The 27,542-nt window shown below is 44.4% G+C and overlaps 1 protein-coding gene and 1 pseudogene across 2 annotated transcripts in view; one reads left to right on the top strand and one right to left on the bottom strand.

The window, feature by feature from the left end:
• LOC148005534 (polyubiquitin-C-like) overlaps positions 1 to 27,542 on the bottom strand; it is a 1,830,776-nt pseudogene that overhangs the window by 1,565,730 nt on the left and 237,504 nt on the right.
• The window catches only part of LOC148005538 (uncharacterized), a 49,242-nt gene continuing 22,571 nt past the window's right edge, over positions 872 to 27,542 (top strand). The window contains exons 1-3 of one of the 2 annotated variants that reach the window (XR_015620579.1): positions 872 to 1,144; positions 1,853 to 2,160; positions 13,735 to 13,966. Coding sequence is in view for 1 of the 2 variants with exons in the window: in XM_087551561.1 (XP_087407687.1) it covers positions 1,119 to 1,144; positions 1,853 to 2,160; positions 7,574 to 7,590 (351 nt within the window). In the remaining variant the exon portion in view is untranslated. Of the gene's footprint in view, positions 1,145 to 1,852; positions 2,161 to 7,573; positions 10,030 to 13,734; positions 13,967 to 27,542 lie in introns of those variants that run through there. The other variant, XM_087551561.1, reaches the window with a different exon arrangement.

Below are 27,542 nucleotides of genomic sequence, written 5' to 3'. Positions count from 1 at the left end.
CTTAAGCAGAGGGGATGTTTATGGTGGAGGGGGTTCCCCAACACAGGTGCACCTCACAGGTTGTGAGGTTTCCAGCCCTACAGGGCAGCTGGGGTTATGGACTCTGTGGCCTCCTGCTAGGGCAGTTCCTTCACTTTGGGAGAAAACACTCAGTTGTCCCGCCCTGGCGCCAGGCAGCTTCACTCCAGACTTCAATTGAATGGTGTCACACAAAGTGGGATTCACAGTCTGCGCTGGGGTGGTTTGCCCCAGGGAAGGTAAACAGCTGGGGAGGACATTTCAGCGGGTGGCAGTGTCCTCCCAAAGGTTAGCCAGGGATTGGGGATAGAACTTGGGAGTCAGCCTTTCACAAAGGCATGCTTCTCAGCAGGAAATGCGGGTGGGGCGGAGCAGTCCCGGGATAGAGACAAAGCTTCTTTGAATCCTTATCAGATGGCCTGGCCTCTTGCGAGAGGGGTACCTGGGACGCCAGGGCAGGGAGAAAACTCCAGTGTGTAATCTCATTACCCTCCCTGGCTCTGCCAACCTAGAGCGCACAGTCGCTTAGAGCCTACAGCTGCCCGCGCACTGAGTGTCCCTCCAGCCCAGGAGATCACCTCCTGCAGCGTCATTACCCATACTGGAGAGTCGTGGGTAGCCCAGGAGTACTTGGGACAGCCCAGACCAGATCCGGCCAACAGTCTCACCTTCCCAGACTGGCTGCTCCACCAAACTACAGCAGTCTTAGGAAACCTAATGAGAACCAGTTGTAGTAGCCGCTGGCATACATTCTCAGAGTCGCTGATTGGTCAGTGGCTGAGAGCTGTAGCCAATCAGCGCGGTTTTTGGGTCCGCATTACGGACCAAAGGTCCGAGTGGGCATCTGGCGGGCACAGTGGCCTGCAGAGACTCGAGGTGTGGAGGGCAGAGCCAGGGAGGAATGAGCATGTCTTGGGACCCCACAGCCAGGCGCCATCACCGCCTATCGCTGCTCCTGGTGCTCGTGCTGCTGTCACGAGCCGGGGCTCTGTGTCCTGTGGAGCTCTTTCCTTACGGGGAGTTGTGGGGAGATCGGCTGCCACGGGAGGGCGACGTTGAAAGCTCCCCGGCTGTGAAGTTATCAGTACCTCTACGCTTCTATGGTGTCCAGTTCAGCAACCTCTATGTAAGTTCAGCTCCCAGAGGTGCGTGGCTTGGTGTGGGGTTGTAGTTTCTTCCCAGGATGTGGAGCAACTAACCTCAACGTGTAACTGTCATCGCCGCTGGGGACTGGGCTTAGCGGTGGCGCTGCAGCTTCTTGATCCCTACTGTGGAGGAATAAGGATCATTTCAAGGGAGAGCTGGAACCGTCCCCCTCTACTTCAACTTCCCAGGCAGGAAGATGAAGTTGAGGCTGCTAGTGCGGTTCGTGTTTAGGGGCGGTGGGAGGCTGTGCACGCAGGCATAGCAATCTAATTAAGGACACGGTGCCCAAGGTGTGCAGTGGTGGAGAAAGATGAGTGGGTTCATGAGTGGCCGCACCTGTGGGTCGCAGTGCACTTGAGCACTGTCGCCAAAGTTGAGTTTGTTACCCTGAATGTGTCTCAACCTGCAAAGAGGAGGGAGTCTTCTTGACCCGAGTAGAACTCAGACCTTAGGTGCATTCGACTGGTGGTTGCCCACCACCACTTTGAGCGACCACCGTTTTGCCCTTTAAAAATGATTATGTGGGGCGGGATTCACGTGCCACCTCATGCAGATCAGAGAACAACCAGTTTTTTTTTTTTTTATCCCACCGTCTGTCCTGTTGGGTCCTAAAACTCAAGTCATCAGGTTTGACAGCAGAGTGCCCTTACCTGCTGAACTGTCTCACCGCCCTGTGGTCTTATTGTAGGTGGGCACCAATGGCATCATCTCCACCCAGGACTTACCCAGGGAGACTTAATATGTCATTGATGATTTACCTACTGACTTCCCAGCCATCGCCCCATTCCTGGCTGACATCCACTCTAGTCACAGCAGTGGCTGGATCCTGTATGGAGGACACCTCCTGGGCTGTGCTGAGTCTGGCTGCTTGCTACCTGTGCACAGGCTTCCCGCTGACCCGGGTCCAGCTTCCCCACTACCCACTTCTTCCTGGCCACCTGGGAGCAAGTGGGCGCCTACGAGGAGGACAAGCTTGGGGCTGCATGGTCTGGAGAGGTAAGCGAGGGGTACCCTGCTGAAAAACAGAAGGGTTGGGCTTGAACAGGAAACTAAGACATTGGCTAAGAGGCATTCCCTTGATTCTGCTCCTCAACACTATGAAAATCGCTTAGTAAAATGAGGGATTAAGGTGCAGATACCAAAGACTCTGAGGGAACTTAAGGCACTTTACAGGTTTTTTTTCTTTTTTCTGGAATCACCTATAAGTACAGAAATATTTCTAATGTTATATTCATCAAAAAATTAAAAATTTGGGAAATTTAAAAAGGAACAACTTTTTTTTTTTTTTGTATGAGCTGGGTGTGGTGTCACTCACCTTCAATCCCAGCAGAGTCAGAGAGGCAAAGAGATCTCTGTGAGTTCTAGGTGAGCCTGGTCTACAAAGTGAGTTCCAGGACAAAATACAGAGAAACCCTGTCTGGAGAAACCAAAAATAACCCGTAGGTTCATGTGTACATTTCTAGTTATTTCTTTAATATTGTTGCCGTTGACAACAGTGGGTCCACAGTGCCCATATTATTGTTTCACTTGCTAGTTCTGCTGTTTAGTATGCTCTGGTCAGTGTATTTCTGTAACATTCATTACAACCGTATAAAATCTCACCCTTCCTTGTGGTCATTAATGTTGCTCCCGTGACATTTTTACTATAATCAATAGTATAAAACGCGTTATAAGGTTTTTATTTTATTCGTGTGTGTGTGTGTGTGTGTGTGTGTGTGTGTGTGTGTGTGTGTTTGTCTTTCTCTGTGTCTGCTTGTGTTGGTAGGGCCAGAAGATGGCTTGGGCCCCCTGAAGCTGGAGTTGTTACATACAGGCAGTTGTGAACTGCTTGACTGACAATGGATACAGAGATTTGAGCTAGCATGCTGAAAGGACTACTAGGTGCTGAGCCACCTCTTCAAAGCCAACACTGTTTAAAGTGTCAAAACACTGCAGAGCCTTAGCTGACATCACAGGAGAGTGAGCAAGCATGCCACGAACTTCTTAGTAAGTTCCTTGTAGCTTTCTCCACATTGCCTTTGTAACAGTTTACATACTTCTGTCTGCAGGAGCCTGCTTTGCAGTCTCCCTGGAGAAAACACCAACTCTGCTCTGGCTTTGGTCTTGGCAACATGTGAAGCGGGTATGGGTGGGTGAGGGTAAATGGCCTCATTCCTCCTGTAGGTAGAGACAGAGTCCTCTTGTGAAATTCCACCTGGGTGTAAAATGCCATAGACCTGGAGCAAATCTGTGTTTGCTTCTCCCCTAGTGCCTCTGAGCTACAGAAGTGATGTCTTCCCTAAGAGCTTGCCCATTGTTCCCGTGTTTGTTCTGTGAACTTAAAGGAAGAGACATGTTTTCCTAAAACCTGCACCAGCAGAGATGGAGAAATTGTTTTAAGTTTCAGTTTCTTACTTGACAGGTTAACATCCAGTTTTGTTTACTGACTAGCCTTGTAATGCCTTGGGTTTGCCATCTCAATTACAGTTCAACAGAATACCTTCAACTCAAACACTGCCTCCTTGGCACAGGCCAGCCAGCTAGAGGGCTAGAGAAGACAGTCCCCACTGTTAAGTTTTATTCGCTCAGTCATTCATTCATACATTCTTTTTAAAACGTTTATCTAATATCATGTATAACAAGCTTATAGTGGAAAAAAATAAACTTTTCTAATACAAGCAACTAGGTCGCCAATTCTAATATTTATATTTTCTTACAGTCTTTGTAAAACTTTTTAATTTATGAGTGAGAGTGTGGGTGTGCATGCACATGTTTGCATATGCATGTGTGAACCAGAGGTCAACTTTAAATGTCTTTGCTTGGGAGACATCTTGTCTTTCTACTCAGGGTCTCTCTGGGACCTGGGGCTCCCCAGTTAGGCTAGGCTTGCTGGCCAGTGAGCCCTAGGGATCTGTTTGTTTTTCTCTCCAGGAAAGAGATTACAAGTGTGCTGCCACGACTTGCTTTTGATCTGGGTGCTGCCATTCAAATCAGGACTTCATGCACACACAGCAAGCACTTCATAGGCTGTGCTACCTTCCCAGCTTCTCCTGTAATGTTAAAAAACATCTATGTCACAGGGTTAGGTTTAGGAGCTAGGGTTTAGGGTTAGGAGTAAGGGGTTAGGGTTAGGGTTATATATGCTGAGAGTCATATATATCATATATAATCTCTATCTGAACATAGTTGATATTTGTTAATTCAGAAACTACTTTTACACATTTTCCTTATATCGGCACTGAAATAGACATAGACTCTAATCGGAATGCTCTTACTCTGAATGGCCTCACTTACATTTAGTAGGAACACTATTGATAACCTTTTCTTGTGGTAATATGGTAGGCTCTCCAGCTAGAGCTTCCGTCTAACCCATCTTGATTCAGGGATTCCATTAGGGTAGGTTTCAGTGAGCAAGCAGTTTCTCCAGGATAGAAGGCAGAGCATGTATCAGCCTGTGCGCTGGAGGTTAATGTACTAGGGGCATGGCAGGCACAGTGTCTTTCAGAAGAGCAGGGTTCTGGGATCTGATGCAGGAGCACTCAAGGGTAGAGACGTTGTCCCCTCTGAGGACTGCAGTTGGTTCCTGGAAGTAGGCAGCCTTGAACGATTTGAAGTGGGGAGTCTGACGTTTATGTTGTTCCTTTTGTTTTGCTTTTGATCCCCCCCACCCCCCATGCATCTCAGGTTGGCCTCAAACCTCATAATGGAGGATGGTCTTGAATCTCTGATCCTTTTGACCTGACTGACCTGTGCTGAGATAGTGGGTGTGCAGCATCACACCCTACCCATTTGATGGGAACTGAAACGAGAGTGCAGGCTGACCAGGCACTCTACTAGCTGAGCCACAGTCTTTCTGGTGACCTTAGTTAGTAAGGGTCGAAGGGCAAACTACTTAGACAACTGTTAAATAGTCTGTTTGTTCACACCATCAGACTTCTCTTTAAATTTTTAAAATTGTGTTTATGCACATGGGTCATATGCCTACACATGGTTGCATGCAGTGCCCATGGAATACCCTGGACCCGAGTACCTGCAGTTGTGAGCTGTCATGTGAGTGCTGGGAAATGAACATGGGTCCTCTGGAAGAAGAGCCAATGATCTCAACCAGGGAGCCATCCCTCTGCCCCCCTCTCCTTACCCTCTTGCAGGAGTGTTTTATACTGTCTTCTCGACACAGTCCCACAGGATAAGTACAGTTATAACTGTTTATATCACAGAAGAGAAAATAATTTCCAAATCTGCCTTAAGTTAGGCAAAGTCACCTTAGAAGACATACTTTTCCCCTTTCTTACACTTTTCATGCAAGACCCATTTTCTGTACACGAATCATATAAGTAGTTACAGTAACAATCGCTGTGCTTTTTCTGAAGACATCTAATAAATAAGGTTAGTGTTTTAGTGTTCATTGTGGCTTTGGTGCTGGGAGAGTTCTTGGAGCCATATTCAGAGGAAGTGTGAACTGGAGTGAAGTTGCTGTGAAGGATGCTTCTGATGATAACCTCACGATGAAATTACTGTTCTGCTGCTCCCAAGGAAAATTCAGCTGAATTAGCTAGCCACTTGCAACAGAAAAAACAAACAAACAAACAAACAAACAAACAAAAATTAGAGCAAGAAGCATTTGCACTGAGGCTCCGGGGTCTTGAGGCTGCGGTGGGTCCCAAGTGTTTTAGTGTTTATTTGACATGAAGGTTACAGCCCCAGAGAGATGAGTTTACTACTTAGGATTCTCATTTCATTAGCAACATTTCATTAGAAACAGTCTTTGACAGTTTCCTTTTGGTGTCCGTGCATGCGGTACCTGTGTCTCTGTGTGTGCCTGCGCATGTGTGAGCATGTGCAGGCACACACAGACATTCATGCATGGCTCACAATTGTGTGGAGATGCATGTGTGTGCAGACCAGAGAAGAACTTTGAGTGTCATTCCTTAGGGACTATCCACCTTTTAAAAATTATTTATTTGTTCTGCCTACGTGTGCATGCTTTGACACTGTGGTAGTCAGAACACAAATTCAGAGTCAGCTCTCTGCTAATCCCCCTTGATGGGGTCTGGGAATTGAGCTCTGGTCATCAGGCTTCAGAAGTATGTGCCTTTAACCTGCTGAGCACTCTATCCAGCTCCCTTTCAAATCATTTCCAGGCACACCTCCCCCTGACCCAGTACTCAGCAGCTAAGCCAGGATTGATTGCTGGGTGACGAGGCTCGAGGAGTTGCCTTCCTTCTTATGGGACTACAGATCTGGGACTGACAGACACCATGACTGTTTTTGTTCAGTGTGTATTCATTCTAGGGATCAAACTCAGGTGCTTATGCTTGAATAGCCACTCCTCACACTGAACCATATTCCCAGCTCTTCCTTCAATTTTGCAGTTCTGGGACTTGAACACAAGTCCTCATGAAGGTTAGCTAAGTAAGTCCTTCATGAATGAGCAACACCCATAGGCACAGTAATTCTTTCATTACACCTTCCAGGTACTTGTGAAGTCAGGAACAAGGCAGAAAACACTTGCAGCAGTGGTCTTGGAAGACACAAGCCCTCGGTCTTCATTTTCTAAGCTGTAGATTGACATGGTAGTGCTGACTTTTTAGGGTTGTCATGAGAATTAACCAAGGCGATGTGTTGTTCCTGCCATGTAACGATCTTGTGGTAGAACTCCTTTATGTAAGGACTTGGTTGCTTTATTTCATTTTATTCTCTCTCTGTGTGTGCATGTATGTGTACGTATATGTTTACATGCTACATGTGAATATGTATGTCTATGTATGGTGTGTGTGTATGTAAATAATCTATGTTTATGCTGTATATGAAATTGTGTGTCTGCATGTTCATGATGTGTATGTATGTCTGCATTTGCGCATTATGTGTGTGTTTGTATGTGTTTGTGTGTGATGTGTGTGTCTGTGTATGGTATGTGTGTATGATGTGTGTATGTGCATGATGTGTGTGCTTGTGTGTGTCTGTATGGTGTGTTTATATGCATATGGTGTGTGCATGTTGTGTGTGAGTATGTGGTGTTTGTATGGTATGTGAATACTGCATTGAGGCCACTTGTGTGTGCATGATATTTATGTGGGGTGTGTGTATGGTATGTGTGTAGGACATGTATGGTATGTGTTTTTGTATGATCTATGTGTGCACGTAGCAGGGTGCACATGCAGAGATTGGGAGGAGATCCTCCCAGTACCAGTTCTCTCCTTTTACATGGGTTCCTGAAACTGAACTCGGATTTCAAGGCAAGGGATTTATTTACCTTTCGAGCCTTCTCTGGACCTCTTTATAAGTACTTTTTAAATGGAGGGTTTTCCAAATTACTGTTTTGGGTTTTTTCCCCTTTGTTTTTCTTATCTTTTTCTAGGGGAATTTGGTGGGGAAAATTCTGTAGCTTTCTTGTTTTTTAACTTTTCCAAACATCCATATTGTTCTTCAGATATTGCCATAGGCTGAATGGGCTTCAGGACTCGTTCCATTCGATGACGTTTTGAGCACAAGATGTGTTTTCAGTTACTCCTGTGGAAGGCTCTTCTGAATACTTTGAAGACCCTGGGATTGAACTCTTGCTTTGATAGATTTTATTTTATTTTTGAGGTAGATTTTGGCACATACCAATCTCCTTTGCCTGGAAGATTCTGTGATCTCTACATAGTTTTCTTACATCTGTTATAGTAATATTAATATTAGTCACTGGAAATGATATCAGAGGAATAATATCTTTACAGTGTGAAATATTTCTGCTCTCTTCATTCCCTCCAGGATGTTCACTTTGGGTGTGACAGAGTGTTCTACCTGGCATGCAAGAATGGCATGGTGCAACTGCATTACTAAAATGAACAAATGTACATTTAGTTAATCTGAGATTTCTTAAACTGTCACTTCATAGAGCAAAGAGGTTATGGCCGGAAGATCTGAGTAATGATGGGTACCGTTTTTTGTTGTTGTTGCTGTTGTGGTTGTTGTTGTTGTCGTCGTCGTCGTCGTCGTTGTTGCTCTGTGTATTTTTGGTGTCAGGGGAAGGCTGTTGTGTTCTCACTGGGGAGGAGGGTGTTATCTAGAACTGAGTTAGATAGTATGTCGAAGGTTTTTGTTGATGAGGAATTTCCTTTGGGTTGGAAGGACCACAGGAATGGAAACTGAGTGTGAGTGGTAGGAGAGCTTGCCCTAGTCTGGGCTGCATCCTGGGAGAGGGATGGGAGCGTGGAAGTTGCTTCAGAAAAGGATGGAAACATTGTATCTGTAGCCAGGAAGCAGAGAAAGATGGGTGTTGTTTCTAAGCTTTCTTTCTTCTTTGTATGCAGTGCAAGCCTGAGCCCAGGGAATGGTGGTGTCTATATTTAGGGTGGGTCTTCCCTCCTTAATTAATCTAATCAAGATACTTTATCAGAGACATGCCTGGTGACTGTTTCCTGGATGGTTATAGATAGCGTCAGATTGACAGCTAATAGTATGCATCAAGCTGGTCCCTGGATGCTTTAACATGGAATGGTGTGTGTTGAGTTGGTGCAGAGGTGACAGTTGTTGATCAAGAACTTTGGATTTAGCTGGAGCTTTTAATTTATGGAGCTAGAGTCCACAGGAACAGTTCGTGTGAAATTTACCACATGTCAGTGAAGACAGCGAGGATAGAGAATAACTAGATATATGAAAATGGGTTGAAGAAAACTGCTTAGGTGTCCTTGAAAACTACATATGAAGGAGGATACACTATGCCATCGTGAAAGCATTAGGCATTCTCTTAACTCTGCAGTACAGGGGTGAATTTGGAATACCCCAAGCACATCAGTGTCCCCATGGGAATGGGGAAAAAGTAACATACAACCAAACATCGGAGGCCAGAATCAGTGGCCTTACACTTTCAGAGAATGTATCCTTAAGGAAGACTGAGCATTGAACTTTGTCCCCCAGGAAGGAATCACCTCATTTCTTATTTTGTTATCATTTTGGTAAGGCTGAATAGTCAAATCCCTTGTTGTAAAGATATCATTCTGCTGGTTGATGTTTTACCCTTGTTGGATGGTATGTTTGAGAAGCCTTCTGGTTTTCTGTCTGAACAGGAAACTGGAGACCTTGCAGTTGGGCAACACTGACATGATCCTCTTTGTACTGCTCCCCAACCTGTGGAGAGATCCTCTCCTAGCTGGCACTCTCTCTTTCTCTTTGGGGAGGTTGGGAGGTCATGACTCTTGTACAGGTTTTGGCAGTGCAACTGAGGGCTTACCTTCAGAACCAGTGTGGAGGACTCTTGGAAAACGTGTCTCTGGGAATGTGAGGGCCTTTCCCTTTGGAAAAGAGTCAGACAGAGGGGATCTCTAAGGAGAGGCTCTTCAGGGCCTATGAAGTGGCCTCTTAGTAATTCTGTGTGGAATTCTGTAGCCCTGACAAGGGGTTCATGTGTGGCAGATTTCAAGCAGCTCAACTCTTCCGGAATGTACTTTGGGATCATAAACTATATTAAAAGGAAGTTTTTGTTGTTTTCTCCCCTGTTATTTGCCTCTTTTTGTGGGGATGAGAAAATTAAAAACTCGCCATCTGAAGTGAGTGCTTCGCCAAAAGGTGACACAGAAAAGACATAGAGCAAATAAGGCACTACATTTGCAGATCTCCAGGTTAAAAGTCAGGATCTCCCATCACAGCCTCCTCACTTCTCCCCAGACCTCCTCCCCACTGCCTTCTGATCTCCACATGCAGACATCCCTTATCATATGGAATTTCTCTATATTTAGAGCCTTGGTTCTCCCTTATCTTGTGAAGTTGATTGTGGCCACCATACCAGGAGCTTCCACAGTTGGTCATTTAAGGATGGGATTATTAGTTTGGCTTTTTATCTCCTACTTGAACTTTGTTGTGACTGAAATAAAGCTTTGGCAGCCTCTGGCCCTACCCTGACTGATGATGGATGACACATGTTCTTCATGTACCCGAGTTGGAAACGTAGAGGTTTTGACCTTTCTGGGGAGGGTCAAGCCCCGCAGATGACATACTTGAGGACTACAGCTGCAACAAATGTAGAATGTGGGGACTGAATTCATGAACTTTTTTTTGAAAAACAAGGAAGGTAAGCAGACTCTTCCTTTTAGATAATACAGAGGAGCTACAGAGTTTTTTTTTCTTGAAACCATATTAATATCTGCATTTCTTTGTCTTATTACCCAAACCTCAAAGCTGTACTTTAGCATTACGTGTCAGAAAGGTAAAAGTAACATTTGAGATGTTCTAGAACAAGGCAGAAAAAAACACAAGGACACATTCGTTCCTTGTATTCAGTTTTGAGGTTCTTGCTGTGTCAGTTTGTCTTGTTTAGCAAAATGAAGAGGTAATGATACCAATAAGTGATTTTTTCTTCTTCTTGTCAACAACCTTCTTTATAAAGCGAGTATTTGTAAGAGAAATGTCTCCCCAGTTCCCTATTAAATTGTAAAGCATATTTGATCTAGTGAGAGAAGCCAACTACAGAGTCTAAGCCAGTGGAGCATCCCTTAACTAATTCTTTGGTGGAAGAAGGTGGTAATGGCAGAAAAGGTCCCTTTGAAACTCAGTAAATGAAATATCAGGGAGTAATTGCACAGTCACCCTGGTGTTAATTCAGACTCCAACTCTCATCTACGTCTGCTTTGGCTCCCACAGTGTTTATCTTCATTCATTGGCTGCCACTGTGATGCTACCCTACCCCACTCTGATGTCCTGGACACTCTCCTTTTTCTGTGGCCTCTGCCACCATGCCTGTCCCCAGTCACTCTCCTAAAATTCCAGTCCAAGCTGTTTTTCTCTCCTATAATTCAGGCTCTTGGGGCATAGTTTTTTGGCTCTGTCCTGACTGCAGCATCAAACATAATGTGGTTTAGCGGGTAGCCAACCCCGATGAATTAATATTCAGATGGGTTAGTGAGTGGAGGCCAAAGCCAAACCAGACAACCAACAGGAGCCAAATACATACTGGAAAACCAACATAGTGGGTCCCGAAGGATGGAAGGGGTTCCGCAGGGAATCATAGTCCTCGACCCCCAGGAGGCAGTGCTTGCTGGTTAGGATTTTCTTGGTGCAGGGAAATATGGACACAGCATCAAAGCACTTAGTAGGAGTGGGGACCCTTAAACACTGTGTAGAGGGCTTAGTGGAGCTGAGCCTGGGAAGGGAGATTGGGTCAGAGCAGGTGTCCTGGAATGGCTTGTTTGGTAGAGTTCAGATGACTGTCTATTGCAGGGGATGAGCTGTTGGGTCTGGCTGGCTTCCACCATCAATCATTGCCTGACCTTAAGCAAGCCCCTGGGTCTCTTTCTTCATCTGCAATGTGACAAGATAGTTCTGGTTGTAAAGAGATTGAAAAGGAAAGGGAGTTTGGCTGTGAAATCAGTAAGGATGCCTTTTGATCAGCTGCTTCCTTACTGAGTGTTGACTGCAGTAGGCAATGGGTGGATGCATAGATGGATGGATGCATGTCTTGCTGGATGCATGGATGCTGTATTCATGGATGGATGGATGCATGGCTGACTGGCTGGATGCATGCTGGATGGATGCATAGATGGATGGATAGATGCATGCTGGATGGATGCATAGATGGATGGATAGATGCATGCTGGATGGATGCATAGATGGATGGATAGATGCATGCTGGATGGATGCATAGATGGATGGATGGATGCATGCATAGATGGATGGATGCATGGCTTGCTGGATGCATGCTGGATGGATGCAAAGATGGATGTATGGATGTTGGATGCATGGATGGATAGATGGATTCATGGCTTGCTGGATGCATGGGTGGGTGCATGCATGGATGCTAATATGATATATGGATGTGAAAGCCGTTCAGACACAAAATAAAAACTGAGGGTATAGGAATGAGCAAGTCAATTTTGGTCCTTGTCCAGAACTCTCAAAGAGTTTGGACTGGAGATGTTTACAACCTTACCACTTTTAAATACACTGTTATAATGTTATTTGTTGAGAATTTCATACACTGATACAGTATATTTCAGTATATCCACTTGAATAATCCCTTGAATACAGAGAAGCCTACTCATGAGTGAGGGGCCACCACTGCAGTATGGTCCACTCACTAGGGACCATACCCCTAAAGAAAACCCTCCCCTAGCAGTTCTCAAGTGACAGAATCTTCTCAGCTGCAGGCAGGGGCTTCAGTGCCCTACCACATCCGTGCGGGAATGTTGAGTGGTTTGCTCTTCTGCTGGACACCAACTGCACTGAGTTTGTAAGTTCAACGACCATATCATGAGAACATGTCATTGTTTTGATCCAACTCCTTCCGACCTTTGGCTCTTAAACTCTTTCCACCTCTTTTCTTTCCAATATTCCCTGAGCCTTGAGGTAACTTGATACGGTGGGAGCTTCTGTGGCTGAGCTCTCCACAGAGAGTTCATTCTCAATACTCTGACTAGTTACGAATGTGCATTAACTACCATCCACTGTATGAAGATGCTCCCCCAATGACCACCGAGAGCTGTGTTAATCTTTGAGCTTGTAACTGGTATAGTTTGATACTATATATCCATTTAAGAAAATAGTAGTTATGGTTCACTCCCAGGGCTTATGAGCCTCTCTGCCATAGTTTCCTGACCAGATTTACAATGCCAGGCAAAAGTTTCCTCTTGTAGTGCAGACCTTGAATCCACCCAGAAAATGATTGGTGATCCTCAATGCATTCCTGCCATTTATGGAGCACCCATGACTACATCTTGACAGGGCTTTTGTTATGTAGCCCTGAGTAGTCACAGTGGAGTGAGAATAGTCTGCATAGCAACTTCTAGCATCATAAAGCTAGCAGGGGTGGAAGCTTCCTGCTAAGTACTGTGCAGGCAGGTCTGTGTGATTTCTTCAAGTTCTTTGACCTACTTGTGTGGTGTCATCAGCTATAGGATCTTACCATCACATTCTGATGGGTAGCCCTGAGCAATGAGAATTGACAACTCTGGTATCATCTCTGTGACATCCTCGACCAACAACTTGAGAGCAAGGTGTCCTACATCTAGCTCTGGACTTTTTGAGAACTTGTAGCCAATGGAAGGAGAATTACCCACCTTGTAACGTTCATTGTAAGTTGGCAAGTAGCTTTTCATATGGCTTTTGTATTTTAATGTTCATGGACGTTTTACCTACTTGTATGTCTGTGTGAGGCTGTCAGAAGTCCTGCAACTGAAGTTACAAGCAGGGGTGAGTTACCATGGGTGAGTAGGTGCTGGAAATTGAACCCAGGACCTCTGGAAGAGCAGCCTGTGCCCTTAACTGTCCGTCTCTCTGGCCCTTCATATGGCTTTTTCAAATATCCTTAGTGTTAGTTAGTTCTTCTTCATCCTCTTCCCTGCAATCCTAAAGATTTTAAACCAGTGTTTCATTTATGCATTATGTAACTATTGATCTACATTGGTAGAAAAGATTAAAAAAACACATGGTTTACAAAATTATATTTGTAATTTGAAGACGGAATTCTAAAGGCGATTATGTTCAAAACCAACATGGGGAAATCCTAAAAAGGATCTGGCCTCCGCCCCCTTGTTGGAACACTTTACCTGTGTTCTGATTTTCTTCTTTTGTTTATTTCTTTGTTTATGGGTGTCTTCAATTCCTTTTTGTCCACAGCTGAACACTTTCCAGGCTGTTCTGGCATCTGATGAATGTGATTCCTATGCCCTCTTTCTCTATCCTCCCAATGGTCTTCAGTTTTTGGAACTCACCCCAAAGAATCCTACAGTGTCCAGCCGCAGCTTCCTGCTAAGGTGGGATTCTGCCAAGGGGAAGCAGATGATGTGAAGAGAAAAGCCCTGTATTTCAGCCTGACTAACAGTGAGCAGTCGGTGAAGAATCTCTACCAGTGAGTAATGTGGAGTGTGTGACTGTGCTATGCACTGGAAGGACATTTAGGAGGGACACTATCTCTAGTGGCCAAAAACCATTTGATAATAACCTCTGATGGCTTCTAAGAAAGGCGTTGGTTGAAAACCAAGAGCTAAGCTGGACCTCTGGAGCTTCAGGCTGTCCAATATTTAAAAGATTCTTTCTTTTTCCTGCACTATCTGTCAGGGATAGAAACCAGAACCAGCAGTGATTGTATGTTTTTGCAGAAGTACTGGGGCTTGCTGTGAAAAACATTGTTCTTGGGGCTACATAAAAATATCCAGGCATAACTAACTGCCTCAGTGGGCGCTTTTCAGGTTAATGATTTCTGGAGAGGAGGCATCATGATTCAGTCTTTCAAACAGGTATTGTTAAGGATTAAATTATGGGGCGGAGGTAGATGAGGCTTTTATTCGTCTCAGGTTTCTTTTGGCACCATCACCAGAAATCATGCTGACTGGTTTACCCACAGCGTTGCCAGAGACAAATCCATTTCTTAGTCTCCCCAGTGGGTTATTCTGCTAGTGCTGCAATAGGTTATTCTGCAGATGTCTGTCCAGTTGGTGCTCCTAAGAGACTATTGACTTCAAGTGGGCTCTTTTGTCTTTGTATTTTACAATACTAGCTTAGCCCACAGTAGTTACGTTGTGGCTTCCCATAGTTGCTTCTCAGTCAAACTAGATCATGGGCAGATAGAGTGACAGAGCAAAAATTTGCCGATCACTTTATCTGCAGAGCATTGTGATAAAACCCTTGCAGATATTATCTTAATTAAAACTCTCTCAACTTATAGGCGGTAAGTATAACTATCTTCCCAGTTTTTCCAATAGTCTTACCGAAATTATGAAAGGTGCTTATGTCAGAAGTAAATGGCCGAGCCATAGTCAATACATCTCTGAAGTATGGATACAGGGGTGATCTCTTATGCAGAGTAGATAGGGTGTTTCTTACTTGGATTTCACGTTACCTGGTTGTTTGTATTTTGGTTCATTTTATCAATCACTCCGGTTACACTCACTCTGCCCCTCTCCTGCAATTTTGATATTTCTGGAAAGCATCAAAGGAGGCAGTGAAGAACCGGAGTGAATGGATGATAGTGTGTGTGTTGGGTGTGTGTGTGTGTGTGTGTGTGTGTGTGTGTGAGTGTGTGTTTGTGTGTGCAAGCGCGCTTGCACGTGCGTGCATGTGCATGCATGTGTGTGTGAGCAGGTGTATGAAGGCTTTTATGGCTCTAGTAGGGAAACACAACTTTCTCCTCACATGCTTTTTGCACACACACACACACACAGGCACAGACACACGGGCACAAACATGCACACGCACGGCTTCTTATGGCTATGCAGGTACCAATTCTCATTCTAATACTCTGTGATTCTTGGTCCTTCCCAGATGCTGATGGTGTCCAGGTGCTCTGCCTTTAAAAATTATAGTATTTCAAGCACTCAGCCCTATTTCCAAGGGCTCTACATACAAGTGTCCCCTCCTGTTCTGTGATCCGTACTGAGTCTTGGTTTCCATCTCACCTGCTCTGTAGTGTAGACTCTAGAACAGACTTAGCAGTTGGCCTCTATCCTTTCTCCTCTAACCTCTTACCCTCTAGCTTAAAGACTCTTTCTCCCCAGGTTGTACCTAGAGCCCCTTGGAAGGAGGGCTGAGTGCTTGAAATACTACAATTTTTAAGACACAGGCGTGTGCCAGAAAGGAGCAGTGTGAGACATGACCAGAGTGATTGACAGATTTGGTGTGCCTCACCCTTAATAAAATGAGACAAACTACAGACAATGGAATAACATAAAATGCAAGTCAGAATTATCCTACCACTACTCTGAGTGACAACTCTGCTACCTCCCCTTTCAGCGTGGGCTTTGCCTCCCATTCAGTGTTTCCATACTTAACACTGTCTCTTAGGCTTCTTTTCCTGTCAGTATCATTGTCTTAAGGGTTGAAACATTGCATCACACATGCCCAGAGGACAACATTTGTAAACTAAAGTAGCTCAGGATCATGGTCCTAGCTCCCTCTGGATGCTTTGCTGTGCCCCTCCAAGTAGAAGAACATTTTCCTAGTCCTGGAATCTCTTCCTCCAACAGAGGTCATACATTATTCATGTTTGCAGGCCTCTTCTGAAACATATGCATATTCAGGTAGGGAAGAGAGTAGTTCCTGGGAAGGGATTAGTCACAGGCAGGCCAGCATGTCTGTTCTGTTTTGTGATACAGTTTTTCTTTCTAGGAGACAAATTCAATCTGTGAGCATTCATAAACGACCTCAGTGTGGAGGGTAAATTAACTGTTTAGATTCCCACCAGGCGATGTGGCAAATGCCAGGATATTGATTTATGTCTCATTAGAAGGCATTTATTTTGCTCCACTCTTGCATGTTTTGTATTTTCTTACTCTTTGAAGCTTTGAAGCTGTCCACTTCCAAACTCAAGAGGTTTCCCAGCTGCAATACCCTGCTGTGGGATGTGCTGGGGCTCCAGGGTCTCTTCTTACTGATTGGGTTCAATTTTTAAAATTACATTACTGTGTGGGAGTTGGGGGTTGGAGGCAGCTGGTGGAGGTGTCTGGGTCGGAATCCAGTTTGTCAGAGTTTGTGCTCTCCCCCACCACGTGGATTCTGGTTATAGCTCTAAGCTGTTGTAGGTAAGTGGCTCTCCCTGCTAAGTCATTTTTTCAGCCTGGAGTTTTGTCTTCTGTGGTGTGTTTTATTTGCAACCCTAATTTCTATATGCACCAACTGAGGGCAAGAGTTGAAGCTCTGCTGGTAGAACATTGCCTTGAGGACACAAAGCCCAGAGTTTTGACCTTGGTGCCACACAAACAGGGTTTAGTATCACACCTGGTATCCCAGTGTTTGGGAGGTGCAGGCAGGAGGAATAGAAGCTCAAGGTTATCATCAGCTACATGAGACTGTGTCTCAAAAAATGAAAAGAAACCTTAGCAATTGAATATAACAAATCACAGAAGGGACGAACACTGACCTGATTGGGGAGGAGAGGGTTTATTTGGTTTACTGTCCTGGGTCGCAGAGTGCATTAGGGGAGCCAAGGCAGGAACTAAAGCAAGACAGGAACCTAGAAGGAGGCAGGAACTGGAGCAGAAGCCATGGAGGAACATTATTATTGGCTTGGTTCCTCTGTCTTACTCAGCCTGATTTCTTACACAACCAGAGATGGTACCCTAGGGTGGTATCACCCCTAGTGAACTGCTCTTCCTCCCACCAATCATTAACCAAGAAGACGCCCCTCCCCCAGACTTGCCTTCAGGCCTGTGTGATTGAGGCAATCTCTTCTCAAGTCTGCATCAGGGTAGCAGAATCCAGCCAGTGCAGCAGAGTATCATGAATACACTTGGGTACAGGTAGTGGCTAGTGGACAGTGCACAGAATGAAAGAGAGATAGAGAACTGAAGAAAACCTCAACTCTCTTCATTATTGCAGTAGAAACTGAGACTAGAATGATGAATACTTGCCCCAGTGAACAAAGATCTCGTTATATGATTCAGTGGATCTTAATACCTCTTTTTAGCCATTCCCTCTTATTCTTGATTGTTGACTTTTGAGGAAATTACATAGTCTGGAATAATTTGAGCTTTGGTATTTCGTGCAAACACAGGTTTGATATCATTGGCTAGGTCCCGTTTTCAGAGTCATTTTTTTTCTCCATCTTTATTAAATTGGGTATTTTTTATTTACATTTCTTTTTTTTTTTTATTAACTTGAGTATTTCTCATATACATTTCAAGTGTTATTCCCTTTCCCGGTTTCCGGGCAAAATCCCCCTCCCCCCTCCCCTTCCTTATGGGTGTTCCCCTCCCAACCCTCCCCCCATTTCCGCCCATCCCCCATAGTCTAGTTCACTGGGGGTTCAGACTTAGCAGGACCCAGGGATTCCCCTTCTACTGGTGCTCTAACTAGGATATTCATTGCTACCTATGGGGTCAGAGTCCAGGGTCAGTCCATATATAGTCTTTAGGTAGTGGCTTAGTCCCTGGAAACTCTGGTTGCTTGGCATTGTTGTACTTTTGGGGTCTCGAGCCCCTTCAAGCTCTTCCAGTTCTTTCTCTGATTCCTTCAACGGGGGACCTATTCTCAGTTCAGTGGTTTGCTGCTGGCATTCGCCTCTGTATTTGCGGTATTCTGGCTGTGTCTCTCAGGAGCGATCTACATCCGGCTCCTGTCGGTCTGCACTTCTTTGCTTCATCCATCTTGTCTAATTGCGTGGCTGTATATGTATGGGCCACATGTGGGGCAGGCTCTGATTGGGTGTTCCTTCAGTCTCTGTTTTAATTTTTGCCTCTCCCTTCCCTGCCAAGGGTATTCTTTTTCCTCATTTAAAGAAGGAGTGAAGCATTCACATTTTGATCATCCGTCTTGAGTTTCGTTTGTTCTAGGGATCTAGGGTAATTCAAGCATTTGGGCTAATAGCCACTTATCAATGAGTGCATACCATGTATGTCTTTCTGTGATTGGGTTAGCTCACTCAGGATGATATTTTCCAGTTCCAACCATTTGCCTACGAATTTCATAAACTCGTTGTTTTTGATAGCTGAGTAATATTCCATTGTGTAGATGTACCACATTTTCTGTATCCATTCCTCTGTTGAAGGGCATCTCGGTTCTTTCCATTTTCTGGCTATTATAAATAAGGCTGAAATGAACATAGTGGAGCACGTGTCTCTTTTATATGTTGAGGCATCTTTTGGGTATATGCCCAAGAGAGGTATAGCTGGATCCTCAGGCAGTTCAATATCCAATTTTCTGAGGAACCTCCAGACTGATTTCCAGAATGGTTGTACCAGTCTGCAATCCCACCAACAATGGAGGAGTGTTCCTCTTTCTCCACATCCTCGCCAGCATCTGCTGTCACCTGAGTTTTTGATCTTAGCCATTCTCACTGGTGTGAGGTGAAATCTCAGGGTTGTTTTGATTTGCATTTCCCTTATGACTAAAGATGTTGAACATTTCTTTAGGTGTTTCTCAGCCATTCGGCATTCCTCAGCTGTGAATTCTTTGTTTAGCTCTGAACCCCATTTTTTAATAGGGTTATTTGTTTCCCTGCGGTCTAACTTCTTGAGTTCTTTGTATATTTTGGATATAAGGCCTCTATCTGTTGTAGGATTGGTAAAGATCTTTTCCCAATCTGTTGGTTGCCGTTTTGTCCTAACCACCGTGTCCTTTGCCTTACAGAAGCTTTGCAGTTTTATGAGATCCCATTTGTCGATTCTTGATCTTAGAGCATAAGCCATTGGTGTTTTGTTCAGGAAATTTTTTCCAGTGCCCATGTGTTCCAGATGCTTCCCTAGTTTTTCTTCTATTAGTTTGAGTGTGTCTGGTTTGATGTGGAGGTCCTTGATCCACTTGGACTTAAGCTTTGTACAGGGTGATAAGCATGGATACATGTTGCCCTCCAGTTGAACCAGCACCATTTGCTGAAAATGCTATCTTTTTTCCATTGGATGGTTTTGGCTCCTTTGTCAAAAATCAAGTGACCATAGGTGTGTGGGTTCATTTCTGGGTCTTCAATTCTATTCCATTGGTCTATCTGTCTGTCTCTGTACCAATACCATGCAGTTTTTATCACTATTGCTCTGTAATACTGCTTGAGTTCAGGGATAGTGATTCCCCCTGAAGTCCTTTTATTGTTGAGGATAGCTTTAGCTATCCTGGGTTTTTTTGTTATTCCAGATGAATTTGCAAATTGTTCTGTCTAACTCTTTGAAGAATTGGATTGGTATTTTGATGGGGATTGCATTGAATCTGTAGATTGCTTTTGGTAAAATGGCCATTTTTACTATATTAATCCTGCCAATCCATGAGCATGGGAGATCTTTCCATCTTCTGAGGTCTTCTTCAATTTCTTTCCTCAGTGTCTTGAAGTTCTTATTGTACAGATCTTTTACTTGCTTGGTTAAAGTCACACCGAGGTACTTTATATTATTTGGGTCTATTATGAAGGGTGTCGTTTCCCTAATTTCTTTCTCGGCTTGTTTCTCTTTTGTATAGAGGAAGGCAACTGATTTATTTGAGTTAATTTTATACCCAGCCACTTTGCTGAAGTTGTTTATCAGCTTTAGTAGTTCTCTGGTGGAACTTTTGGGATCACTTAAATATTCTATCATGTCATCTGCAAATAGTGATATTTTGACTTCTTCTTTTCCGATCTGTATCCCCTTGATCTCCTTTTGTTGTCTGATTGCTCTGGCTAGAACTTCAAGAACTATATTGAATAAGTAGGGAGAGAGTGGGCAGCCTTGTCTAGTCCCTGATTTTAGTGGGATTGCTTCAAGTTTCTCTCCATTTAGTTTAATGTTAGCAACTGGTTTGCTGTATATGGCTTTTACTATGTTTAGGTATGGTCCTTGAATTCCTATTCTTTCCAGGACTTTTATCATGAAGGGGTGTTGAATTTTGTCAAATGCTTTCTCAGCATCTAATGAAATGATCATGTGGTTTTGTTCTTTCAGTTTGTTTATATGATGGATCACGTTGATGGTTTTCCGTATATTAAACCATCCCTGCATGCCTGGGATGAAGCCTACTTGATCATGGTGGATGATTGTTTTAATGTGCTCTTGAATTCGGTTTGCCAGAATTTTATTGACTATTTGTGCGTCGATATTCATAAGGGAAATTGGTCTGAAGTTCTCTTTCTTTGTTGTGTCTTTGTGTGGTTTAGGTATAAGAGTAATTGTGGCTTCGTAGAAGGAATTCGGTAGGGCTCCATCTGTTTCAATTTTGTGGAATAGTTTGGATAATATTGGTATGAGGTCTTCTATGAAGGTTTGATAGAATTCTGCACTAAACCCGTCTGGACCTGGGCTCTTTTTGGTTGGAAGACCTTTAATGACTGTTTCTATTTCCTTAGGAGTTATGGGGTTGTTTAACTGGTTTATCTGTTCCTGATTTAACTTCGATACCTGGTATCTGTCTAGGAAATTATCCATTTCCTGAAGATTTTCAAATTTTGTTGAATATAGGTTTTTATAGTAAGATCTGATGATTTTTTGAATTTCCCCTGAATCTGTAGTTATGTCTCCCTTTTCATTTCTAATTTTGTTAATTTGGACACACTCTCTGTGTCCTCTCGTTAGTCTGGCTAAGGGTTTATCTATCTTGTTGATTTTCTCAAAGAACCAACTTTTGGTTCTGTTGATTCTTTCTATGGTCCTTTTTGTTTCTACTTGGTTGATTTCAGCTCTGAGTTTGATTATTTCCTGCCTTCTACTCCTCCTGGGTGTATTTGCTTCTTTTTGTTCTAGAGCTTTTAGGTGTGCTGTCAAGCTGCTGACATATGCTCTTTCCTGTTTCTTTCTGCAGGCACTCAGCGCTATGAGTTTTCCTCTTAGCACAGCTTTCATTGTGTCCCATAAGTTTGGGTATGTTGTATCTTCATTTTCATTAAATTCTAAAAAGTTTTTAATTTCTTTCTTTATTACTTCCTTGACCAGGTTATCATTGAGTAGAGCATTGTTCAATTTCCACGTATATGTGGGCATTCCTTCCTTATTGTTATTGAAGACCAGTTTTAGGCCGTGGTGGTCCGATAGCACGCATGGGATTATCTCTATCTTTCTGTACCTGTTGAGGCCCGTTTTTTGACCAATTATATGGTCAATTTTGGAGAAAGTACCATGAGGAGCTGAGAAGAAGGTATATCCTTTTGCTTTAGGATAGAATGTTCTATAAATATCCGTTAATTCCATTTGGCTCATGACTTCTCTTAGTCTGTCGACATCACTGTTTAATTTCTGTTTCCATGATCTGTCCATTGATGAGAGTGGGGTGTTGAAGTCTCCCACTATTATTGTGTGAGGTGCAATGTGTGTTTTGAGCTTTATTAAGGTTTCTTTTACGTATGTAGGTGCCCTTGTATTTGGGGCATAGATATTTAGGATTGAGAGTTCATCTTGGTGGATTTTTCCTTTGATGAATATGAAGTGTCCTTCCTTATCTTTTTTGATGACTTTTAGTTGGAAATTGATTTTATTTGATATTAGAATGGCTACTCCAGCTTGCTTCTTCTGACCATTTGCTTGGAAAGTTGTTTTCCAGCCTTTCACTCTGAGGTAGTGTCTGTCTTTGTCTCTGAGGTGTGTTTCCTGTAGGCAGCAGAATGCAGGGTCCTCATTGCGTATCCAGTTTGTTAATCTATGTCTTTTTATTGGGGAGTTGAGGCCATTGATATTGAGAGATATTAAGGAATAGTGATTATTGCTTCCCTTTATATTCATATTTGGATGTGAGGTTATGTTTGTGTGCTTTCATTCTCTTTGTTTTGTTGCCAAGACGATTAGTTTCTTGCTTCTTCTAGGGTATAGCTTGCCTCCTTATGTTGGGCTTTACCATTTATTATCCTTTGTAGTGCTGGATTTGTAGAAAGATATTGTGTAAATTTGGTTTTGTCATGGAATATCTTGGTTTCTCCATCAATGTTAATTGAGAGTTTTGCTGGATACAGTAACCTGGGCTGGCATTTGTGTTCTCTTAGGGTCTGTATGACATCAGTCCAGGATCTTCTGGCCTTCATAGTTTCTGGCGAGAAGTCTGGTGTGATTCTGATAGGTCTCCCTTTATATGTTACTTGACCTTTTTCCCTTACTGCTTTTAATATTCTTTCTTTATTTTGTGCGTTTGGTGTTTTGACAATTATGTGACGGGAGGTGTTTCTTTTCTGGTCCAATCTATTTGGAGTTCTGTAGGCTTCTTGTATGTCTATGGGTATCTCTTTTTTTAGGTTAGGAAAGTTTTCTTCTATGATTTTGTTGAAGATATTTACTGGTCCTTTGAGCTGGGAGTCTTCACTCTCTTCTATACCTATTATCCTTAGGTTTGATCTTCTCATTGAGTCCTGGATTTCCTGTATGTTTTGGACCAGTAGCTTTTTCCGCTTTACATTATCTTTGACAGTTGAGTCAATGATTTCTATGGAATCTTCTGCTCCTGAGATTCTCTCTTCCATCTCTTGTATTCTGTTTGTGAAGCTTGTATCTACAGCTCCTTGTCTCTTCTTTTGGTTTTCTATATCCAGGGTTGTTTCCATGTGTTCTTTCTTGATTGCTTCTATTTCCATTTTTAATTCCTTCAACTGTTTGATTGTGTTTTCCTGGAATTCTTTCAGGGATTTTTGCGATTCCTCTCTGTAGGCTTTTACTTGTTTATTAATGTTTTCCTGTGCTTCCCTAAGTGTGTTCATGTCTTTCTTGAAGTCCTCCAGCATCATGATCAAATATGATTTTGAAACTAGATCTTGCTTTTCTGGTGTGTTTGGATATTCCATGTTTGTTTTGGTGAGAGAATTGGGCTCCGATGATGGCATGTAGTCTTGGTTTCTGTTGCTTGGGTTCCTGCGGTTGCCTCTCGCCATCAGATTATCTCTAGTGTTACTTTGTTCTGCTATTTCTGACAGTGGCTAGACTGTCCTATAAGCCTGTGTGTCAGGAGTGCTGTAGACCTGTTTTCCTCTCTTTCAGTCAGTTATGGGGACAGAGTGTTCTGCTTTCGGGTGTGTAGTTTTTCCTCTCTACAGGTCTTCAGCTGTTCCTGTGGGCCTGTGTCTTGAGTTCACCAGGCAGCTTTCTTGCAGCAGAAAATTTGGTCTTACCTGTGGTCCCGAGGCTCAGGTTCACTCGTGGGGTGCTGCCCACGGGCTCTCTGCAGCGGCAGCAACCAGGAAGACCTGTGCCGCCCCTTCCGGGAACTTCAGTGCACCAGGGTTCCAGATGGTCTTTGGCTTTTTCCTCTGGCGTCCGAGATGTGTGTGCAGGGAGCAGTCACTTCTGGTTTCCCAGGCTTGTCTGCCTCTCTGAAGGTTTAGCTCTCCCTCCCACGGGATTTGGGTGCAGAGAACTGTTTATCCGGTCTGTTTCCTTCTGGTTCTGGTGGTGTCTCAGGCACAGGGGTCCTGCCGCTCCTGGGCCCTCCCCCACGGGAGCCCAGAGGCCTTATACAGTTTCCTCTTGGGCCAGGGATGTGGGCAGGGGTGAGCAGAGTTGGTGGTCTCTTCTGCTCTGCAGCCTCAGGAGTGCCCACCTGACCAGGCGGTTGGGTCTCTCTCTCACCGGGTCTGGGAGCAGAGAGCTGCTGCGGGCCGGGATCCGCGGGTGTGGGACTTCCGGTAAACACAGAACGTGCCCGGTCCTAGAGAAATTCTGCTTTCCTGTGTCCCAAGCTCACCAGGCAGCTTTCTTGCAGCAGAAAATTTGGTCTTACCTGTGGTCCCGAGGCTCAGGTTCGCTCGTGGGGTGCTGCTCACGGGCTCTCTGCAGCGGCAGCAACCAGGAAGACCTGTGCCGCCCCTTCCGGGAACTTCAGTGCACCAGGGTTCCAGATGGTCTTTGGCTTTTTCCTCTGGCGTCCGAGATGTGTGTGCAGGGAGCAGTCACTTCTGGTTTCCCAGGCTTGTCTGCCTCTCTGAAGGTTTAGCTCTCCCTCCCACGGGATTTGGGTGCAGAGAACTGTTTATCCAGTCTGTTTCCTTCTGGTTCCGGCGGTGTCTCATTTATTTACATTTCAATTGTTATTCCCTTTCCTGGTTTCTAGGCCAACATCTCCCTAACACCTTTCCCCTCCCACTCTATATGTGTGTTCCCCTCCCCATCCTCCCCCCATTACCACCCTCCCCACAACAATCACGATCACTGGAGGTTCAGTCTTGGCAGGATGAAGGGCTTCCCCTTCCACTGGTGCCCTTACTAGGCTATTCATTGTTGCCTATGCGGTTGGAGCCCAGGGCCAGTCTTTGAGTAGTGACTTAGTCACCTGAAGCTCTGGTTGGTTGGCATTGTTGTTCATATGGGGTTTCAAGCCCCTTCAAGCTCTTTCAGTCCTTTCTCTGATTCCTTCAATGGGGGTCCCATTCTCGGTTCAGTTGTTTGCTGCTGGCCTTCACCTATGCATTTGCCATATTCTGGCTGTGTCTCTCAGGAGAGATCTACATCTAGTTCCTGTCAGCCTGCACTTCTTTGTTTCATCCATCTTATCTAGTTCGGTGGGTGTATATATATGGGCCACATGTGGGGCAGGCTCTGAATGGGCGTTCCTTCATCCTTCCAGAGCCTTCCTAACCCGAGCTTTCTCTTAGGGTTAGGAGTCATCTTACACATGGCTGTCCTCTTCACAGCAAGCGTACCATTGACACTGAGATAGTAGGTGACTGAGCTGGCAAGAGTAGTGCCACATCCCAGCAGAAGATCTTAAGTTTCCGGATAGCTGGGACTATCTGGTGAGACTCCTCTAAGAAAAGAGATTCTTGGGAACTAACAGGGTTTCATGGTCTACTCTACAAAGAAAATGAAGATGTGTTCCCAAATACTGAGCCTCATTTTGATTAATACATTTGTATCTTACCTATGTTGAACTTTTGCTCAAAAATTGTTTTAGACTTGGTCATTAAAAAGTACTGATAGATCTATCATCCTCTGTCATTAATATATTAGTCCATGTGAGTCAGAGTACACAGAGATGTTTGGAAGACAAAGTTTCGTGTTAGCATGAAATTCTTGCCGTGGCTTTGCCAACTTTTGGCTGTATGATCTGAAGATTAGCTAACCTCTCAAAACCAACTTTTTCCTCACTAAGAACTAGCACAGCTACCACCCCTATCTTGCAGAGCACAGTGAAGACTGATAAGCACTGGTGTAGGCTCGGCTTGTAGAAATCAGTACTATTTAAGTGTTTTAGGAATGTTAAGCTTAAGTAAGCTTGAGTCTGATTTAAGTTTTCATTCATGTCAAGAAAGCATAAAATATTCTTGCATTCCATGTTTGCTCTCAAGACAGCCAGGTTTTTGACAGAATATTTGATTTGGGCTTCTGGAGCAGACATATAACCTGATGGCTTAGTGTTCCATACACAATGCCAGACAAAAGGCAGCTTATAACAAAGTTCCTGTACGGTATTTATCTCAGTTACTTAGAAGCTTTGCTTCTGTTTGACATAGCATGGAAAGTTTGACTTTGATCGTTAAAGTCTTATGATTTCAATATGAATTCTGAAGGAGGATGAATGGACTGGTTACAATCCACTCTTTCCTCTGTTCTTAGACTAAGCAACCCGGGGATTCTTGGGGCGTGGGCTTTTCACATCAGCAGCAGGCTGGCCCTCGACAATGTCTGGCCAGTCACGGTCAGAGGTGACCATTCCACAGCCTGCTCCTCAGCGCTGGAGCACTCCTTCAACCATGCTGCAGCCCTGGAGATCTGTACTGAGGACAGTTGCAATTATCACAAGGAGAATGGAGAGGATGTAGAATACCCACCAATTGAACCGGGGAAGGCCCTGGAAGACCACAGCAGAATCGATGTATTGATGTGTCTTTCAAATCAAAGGATAATTCGAGCTTTGTGGATGTTGGCACCACGTCTCCAGATTCTGATCACGCTTCTCCTTTGCCACACCCAGCACCTGGTAACTGGCCATCCTACCGGGAAACAGAATCGGCTTCTCCGGTCTGTCAAATCAAAAAGGGGCCAGCTGTGGGAGAGGTAGAGGTCCTGGATTTCAAGGACCCAGCATTGGTTTTGGATCCAATGGGCACCAGAACCCCAGCTCCTCCACAGGCAGATGCAGGCTTTCCTAACTCTCTTGGGAACAGAAACACCAGGTTCTATCCAGAGGCATGGCCAGTGCTTTCACAGCCAGATGTTCCTGTCGCTCCTTTGGAAGGTGAAATCCTTCCTAATTACCCCGATTCTGGTACATGCCACCCCTGAGTGGAAGGAGGTATGTGGTAGGACTGGATGACCACGTGAGTTCTAAAGCTCAAGGCAAGTGCATTGAAAAACTGGGCATTTGAGGTTTTGTTTAAAGAAAATATAGCAGAGTTGACAAACTAGATATGGTCATTCACCTGGGCCCATCCCTGTACCGGGCAGGCTGGAACAGGCTGGGGCAGGCTAGGGCAGGCAAGGGCAGGCTGAGACAGAAAGATTGTGTAGGTTCAAGAGTAGCCTGGGCCATATAGAGAATTCTAGGCCAGCCTGGATTATACAGCCAGCTCTCCTCCCAAGTGTAATAAAAATTTCGGTTTGCAAGTTCAGAGAAGGTGAGCCATGTCGAGGCTTCATAGGCATTGCAGGATGGAGGGTACAGCCATTTAGCTTTGTCTGTGGTAGTTAGCTGTGCAGGCTTAGGGAAACATGCTGAAGAGCCTTAGGGAGAGAACATGGTATAGACACCTGTGTCTGCTATTAGTTCTGGTTCTTGTCCCCATAGCTGTGGCCTTCACCTCCCCTGAACCACCTTAACCTGGTTCTGTGACTCACTAGCACTAAAGGTAGCAGGAAGAAGGCAGGGGAATGCCCAGAGGGAACAACTTTTCATCCACCCTGATGGACTGGGAAACTGGTCCTAGATTCATCCTCCCCCACACCTATCTCCTGCTCTCCCTGCTCAATGATCTCTGCCAGGAGGACATGTCAGAGGTCACACCTCTCTCCACAGCATTTCAACTTCACAGTTTTTCTGTCCGTTTATTGACCAAAACATTAACCTAGCAAAGAGGACCTTCTGGTTCTGCTGGGACATTTTCTGCAGGTTCAGGAGTTGTTTAG

This window comes from Rattus norvegicus, chromosome 5 (genome assembly GCF_021556685.1).
Source record: "Rattus norvegicus strain SHRSP/BbbUtx chromosome 5, alternate assembly SHRSP_T2T, whole genome shotgun sequence".
NCBI classification, from domain to species: domain Eukaryota; kingdom Metazoa; phylum Chordata; class Mammalia; order Rodentia; family Muridae; genus Rattus; species Rattus norvegicus.
Note: the sequence above shows the minus strand (reverse complement) of the source record. Positions and strands in the feature narration are given on the sequence as shown.